We start from the raw sequence: 6,330 nt of genomic DNA, 5'->3' as shown, positions 1-6,330 counted from the left end.
AAAAAAAAAAAAAAAAAAAAAAAAAAAACCCCAAAAAAAAACTTTAAAAAAGAAAAAAGAGAAAGCACTCTAGGTTGAAGTAACAGAGCCCTATATCTAAAAAAACAAAAATAGCCTCATTAAAAAAATTTGTTAATGATTTTAGAAATAAATTTTAAATTACTTACCTTGCCTTTCAGTTTTTACCTATAACTTCAATACGACTTGCTATTTGTTGAAAAATTCACTACCACGTTGTTTTCTTAAGTTTATTTGTTTATTTTTTAGTAATCCCTATACCCAGTATGGGGCTCAAACTCACAACCCTGAGATCAAGTCACATGCTCCTCCAACTGAGCCAGCCAGGCACCCCAGTTTTCAAAATTTTATAACCAGTAATGTCATGAAATCTGACTACAAATGTTTATCATCCAACAAAGAAGCTGCTCATATGATTTAAAAATGAGTATAGTTCCAATATGAAAAGTGGTTAACGTTTTCATTTAACGAATAAGGTAAAAAGTGAAAAAAATGAAGATTTATATCAGAACTCCACTCAGTCACCAATGATATCAACATCTTTGTTGAATCAAAGGAGGGTTTTCATTAATAATGCAAGTTTCCCTCAATTGTTCATATTAAATACAGTTTAGTAATTTACATCTTTTGGCTTACTCTACATTAACATTTTATCCATCACTTTCTGAAGTTCAGATAATCAATAAATAATTAATCAAGCCCCAATTTTGAGTTTGCTGATTACCGTGGTGTAAATACTCCAATCATGTTGCAGGAGGAGTATGCTGTTATAAAATATTTCTATCATACAGATACAACAGATATAAATAAATAAAGATATGAGGAGTTTTGAGTATTTACTACCTTAAATGTAGTAATTTATTTCCTTGTAGGTTTATACACTTTAGTTTTTAATAACGGCTATGTTTAACAAATCAGCTTCATAAAACTCCTGAAAATCTAACCATCAGTTCTTGCAAGCCAGTTCAAGCCACCTCTAACACATTTTGCACTTGATGACAGAACTGAAAAACCACAGGTATAATGTACTTACATCACTATGATAGATGCTAGGCTCTTCATCATCACCACAGACCAGATCAATGTATTCAAGAACAGGTTTTGATGGTCCTTCCTAAAAAAGGATTGAGCAAATTCACAAGTCATGAAAACCATTCAAACCAAACTTGAATTTACAATCAATAGGTTTTTGTTGTTGTTGTTGGAATTAGCAAGAATTCCTCCAGAGAGGAAGTCTTGTAGGTGGAACAGAATAATCAGAAACAAAAGCAGCACATCAAAGACTCAGAGGAGATGAAGAAGTAACGATGACAAAACCCAAAGAAAAACTAAATCTACATAGAGGAATAAAACCATATGGATTCCTTTGAAAATGGGAAGAGTACAGGGATGGTATTAAAAAGACGGAGACAGACCTCATGGTAGTGTATTTTTTAAATGTATGACTATCAATAATCTTTTAGTTATCTAAGCTCAAAATCGCATAGTTCTTCAATAGCTCTGCTTTATCTTCCACATCCTACACAAGCAAACATGAAGCCCTGATTTTCTCAATTCTTTCTTTACATACATACTACCTGCAACACACATGAGGCCTTAAATACCTGGCTCAAAAACCTAGATTTTATTCTATAGGTAAATGAATCAATCAATAGTGTTGAGATAGGAACAACAATTAGAGCTCTGTTTCAAGGTGAGGAAAGTATGAAGTGTGGGAAAACTAGTAACAAGATAATCCAGACAAATAGTAATGTAGTACTGAAATAGAGTGAAGACCAACAATGAGGAAGTACAGTCTTCTGTATATATATTATAGTAAAATTTATAACAAAGGGCTCTTTTTGTACCCCCGAATTTCTATCATTCCTTTCTTTCAGGATATTGTGTTTATTTAGCTGCACATACATATATATTTATATGGTAGAACACAAAGGAGATGCTCTAATGAAGAATGAAGGCGGGAAAGAAATTTATATGAAAAGACTAAGGAATCCATACTAGAATACATCAAGTGGTAACATATTTTTTTTTAATGTTTCTTTTTGACAGATTGCAAGCGGGGGAGGGGCTGAGAGAGAGGGGGACAGAGGATCCAAAGCTTGAATGTGGGCCTTCAACTCATCAACTGTGAGATCATGACCTGGGCAGAAACACACTTAACTGACTGAGCCACCCAGGCACCCCAGTAACATACTTCTTGATAAAAGATATAAAAGGAACACAAAAAAATGTTCTTTTTGTATCTGAAGAATCCTCAAGCAGAGAACCATACCCAGCAGCCTTTCATCTTTACTAGATGGTAATATAAAAAACATGAAGAAATAAGCACATCCTGGTGGAGCCCAGCACAGAATGGGGTTACAAAGGGAAGTAAATTCTGTTTCTGAATGTATTTAATTTTATTATTTTTATTTAAAGAGTTTTTTAAGGGCTTATTTATTTATTTTGAGAGAGAGAATGTGCACACAAGCAGGGGACAGGCAGAATGAGACAGAGAATCCCAAGCAGGCTCAATATTGTCAGCACAGAGCCTAACTTGGGACTCAATCTCATGAACCGTGAGATCATGACCTGAGCTGAGATTAAGAGTCGGACACCTAACCTACTGGGCCACCCAGGTGCCCCTCTGAATGTATTTTAAAGTAGAATTAAATTAAAAAATAAAGTAGAATTAAATTATCATTGTTTTGTGTGTGTGTGTAACCATTTAAAAGCAACAGAAATATTTTTACCCTCTTTTTTCTTAAATTTTAATGTTATACTTATTTATTTTGAGAGAGAGAGAGTGTGTGAGCAGAGGAGAGGGGCCTAGGAAGAGAGAGAATCCTAAACAAGCTCCATGCCACCATCGCAGAGCCCAACATGGGGCTCAAACCATGAACCATGTGATCATGACCTAAGCCAAAATCATGAGCTGGACATTCAACCAACCAAGCCACCCACGCATCCCTACTCTCCTTTCTGATACTGCAATTCTACTTAGATCCACATAAGCATACTTCCAAAATACTGCCAAGAATGATATTGTGAATATCACAATAAAGTGGGTCAAATGAATTTTTTGGTTTCCCAGTGCACATAAAAGTTATGTCTATATTATACTGTAGTCTTTTAAGTGTGCAATAGTGTTATGTCTAAAAAATACATACACAGCTTAATTAAAAAATACTTTATTGCTAAAAAATGCTAAACATCATTTGATCTTTCAGTGATTTATCACTGATCACAGATCACAACAAAATAATGATGAAAAAGCTTGAAATACTGTGAGAATTACTGAACCATGACAAAGACACAAGAGTGAGCAGATGTTATTGGGAAATTGTGCCAACTGACTTGCTTGACACAGGGTTGCCACAAACCTTCAACTTGTAAAAAACACAGCATTTGTGAGGTGCAATAAAACATGGTATGCCTATATAATTCACTTCTCCTTATAGAGCTGTCAAATATTTGATCAATTTTTGGAAACAAGGCTAAATGATAAGAAGTTCTATCAAGTTGGAGGTACAAAACTCTGGAGGCAAAGATACAGGGGCGCCCAGGTGGCTCAGTCAGTTGAGCGTCCGACTTTGGCTCAGATCATGATCTCGCAGATCGTGAGTTCGAGCCCCACGTCCGTCGGGCTCTGTGCGACAGCTCAGAGCCTGGAGCCTGTTTCGGATTCCGTGTCTCCCTCTCGCTCTGTCCCAACCCACTCGCATTCTGTCTCTGTCTCTCTCAAAAATAAACAAACATTAAAAAAAAAAATTTTTTTTAAAGATACAAAAGATTCTCTGTATTTAAAATTATATTTAAATTAAGAGTTTTAAACCTCAGTAAGCAACTCAATCAGATAGCAACTCAGTAAGAATTTAGAATATAATACTTCAATCCACAGAGTGTTACACAAACCTGTACCTATTCATTTTTCCAACCTTAACTTTGTAGAGTCCTTCCATTTCTCAAAGGCACGTGTCATATAACATCTATGCCACTCCTAGTTCTGGCTGCACAAAATATCATGAAGATAATAATGTCCCATTCGCTTTGATTTTTATACCACAGTCAGGAGGAACCAAAGTACTTTTCCTGAAGACCCATGAAATACTCTTTCCAAATGCTTTTCAGTACAAAAACAGACACTGTGGATCTTCAATTTTCATAGTTACATCATTTACTCCACAACACAGGGAAGGCAGAGTTAGCATACAACCTCTCTTTGTACCCCCAAATTTATAAAGTACCAAGTGTCAAAAAAAGGGGGGAGTACCATGTGTACAATTAATGGGCAAGAATGTCACAGAAATAATCTTGTAAAGAATTTCTGTATGACCCTACAAGAAACGACATGTTAACACAACGTTTAAAGATGAGATTTTATTTGATTTAAAAAACAATTTATGAAAAAAAAATTGTAGTTTATCAGGTTGCCCTAAATCTATAGCAATTCAAGAACATACATACATTAAACAGGCACTCATTTAAAAAAAAAAAATTATACACCTTTCACAGCAAACCTCAAGTAATTACTGGTTTGGACAAGTTTTAAGGTAGCTAAGATACCACTTTAAGCTGAGCCTTTGCAACTCTTGACAGTTTTGGGTGAAAATCATCTCCAAATACGTCATAACCCCCACTCTGCCTAAACCAAGGCTTTACAAACTGTGGTTCAGAGATTCATATGTCCTTTCATCTTTCCAAAAGGAAGACTCCTAGGTCCCACCTACAAATTCCGATTCAGTGGGTATGGAAGGGTGAGGCCCCGGAATCCGCACATTTACCCTTGGTAATGCTTAAAGACCACTGACCCGAAGGGACGAAATTCTGAAAAATATGTGTGTTCCTGGTGATGCGGGGATCTCCATATGAACATCAACTCCTGCACTATGCTGTAACAAACACCATGATCTCACAGGTCAGGGAAGTCTTCAAGCTAGTCGCCTTCATGTTATGCAGCTACATAACGCTCAGATTTTGAGTTCTTGCAAGCCTTCTTGTTCTCTACCTCCTTCCTCATCATCACCTGTCCTCTCTCCCTCGCCTGCATCGTCATCTGTTACAGGACAACCTTGTCCCTCTTGGAAACACGCCTAGACTAAGCATTAAAACGGCGCTAAATAAACGCACGAGAAGCGTGATGGAGTGAGCACCACGGACTTTCGGCAGTCTTTGCGACGGCTACCGCAGCTGCTCAGAGCCCTCTTTGGGGAAATTTCCTAATCCTACGCCACGCTCCCCGGTGTTAGTACCTATCAGACGTTCATACACAGTTGCTCAATGAGGAGTGGACAGGTGCAGTACAATCACATAATGGCTTACCACGCACAGTCTTGGAACTCTAGGAAAAACCCGAATGTCGTAGCTACTTACACTAACAAACTGAATGTCATCTTCATTTTCATCCGTTGTTGACTCAGATGCTTCGGGCCCAGCTGGAGGGACAGATTCTATTATCTATAAAAATAAGCCAAAACACGCTTATCTATACAGCCACGTACTTGGTGGAAGAGACTTTCCCAAAAGGAACGAAAAAGAAAGAGCTTTTTAAAACAACGAGCTCTTGAGGAAACCTAACAGCACAACTGCATGCAAATCCGACTAAGAACAGAACTCCATGGAGTCGCGTTCTGCCTCTGCAGACGCGGAGCCACGGGGAGCGGACGCCGAAAACGACTCCCCAGCCCCTGCGAATTCCCCTATCTGCTCGAGGAGGAGGGATGCACGCTCACCGCCGAAGAGCGATCCTGTCTCAAAATGTCGCTCTCGCGGGCAGAGCGGCGACAACAGGGAGCACCGGGGCCGGCGTAGGGGACCGGGGGCGGCCGGGCGGCCATTGTTACCGCTGGGTCGTCGTTAGGACCCGCACCAGGCCGGAACGCTGGGCTCGGCCCGAGACGCCGAGGCTTTCGCCCCGCGGGCGCACAGCAGGCCGCACACAAAACACAAAGCCCTTTCGCGACGCGGCTGAGAACGCCGCGGCCCGACGCTCCACTACTCACCTCCGACCCCGGGTCTCCCATTTCTCCGACGGCCTGACAGCACCACTGCTGCTGCGATCGCCGCCGCTACGACTCCCCTTCCCGCCCAGCACAGCTTCGCGCCGCCGTGACCCGCCCCTGCGTGGACGGCGCCGCCGCCGCCGCCATCAACGCCACCGACGCCACCGACGCCGCGGGCGGAAAGAAGTGCGAAACCGCTTTAAAAGAAGGAGCGGCCGGCTCTGGCCCGCTATCCCCCGGAGCCTCTTTTGCACAGTCCCGGCCTGCCTTCTCCGCGCCGCGCAGGAACCTGGGAGTTGTAGTTCTAGTGCCGCCAGAGACCGTCCTGCGT

General features: G+C 40.7%; 1 protein-coding gene across 2 annotated transcripts in view; it reads right to left on the bottom strand.

Annotated features, from left to right (window-relative positions):
* KIAA1586 (KIAA1586 ortholog) overlaps positions 1–6,106 on the bottom strand; it is a 9,844-nt gene extending 3,738 nt beyond the window's left edge. Inside the window, exons 1-3 of one of the 2 annotated variants that reach the window (XM_049652855.1) lie at positions 6,000–6,106; positions 5,371–5,454; positions 1,052–1,132 (exon numbers count right to left, since the gene is read on the bottom strand). In XM_049652855.1, the coding sequence (XP_049508812.1) occupies positions 1,052–1,132; positions 5,371–5,454; positions 6,000–6,020 (186 nt within the window). In that variant the 5' untranslated portion in view covers positions 6,021–6,106. Of the gene's footprint in view, positions 1–1,051; positions 1,133–5,370; positions 5,455–5,999 lie in introns of those variants that run through there. The other variant, XM_049652856.1, reaches the window with a different exon arrangement.
* Positions 6,107–6,330: the final 224 nt, after the last annotated feature.

Source organism: Panthera uncia (assembly GCF_023721935.1).
Source record: "Panthera uncia isolate 11264 chromosome B2 unlocalized genomic scaffold, Puncia_PCG_1.0 HiC_scaffold_24, whole genome shotgun sequence".
In the NCBI taxonomy this organism is placed as follows: Eukaryota; Metazoa; Chordata; class Mammalia; order Carnivora; family Felidae; genus Panthera; species Panthera uncia.
Note: the sequence above shows the minus strand (reverse complement) of the source record. Positions and strands in the feature narration are given on the sequence as shown.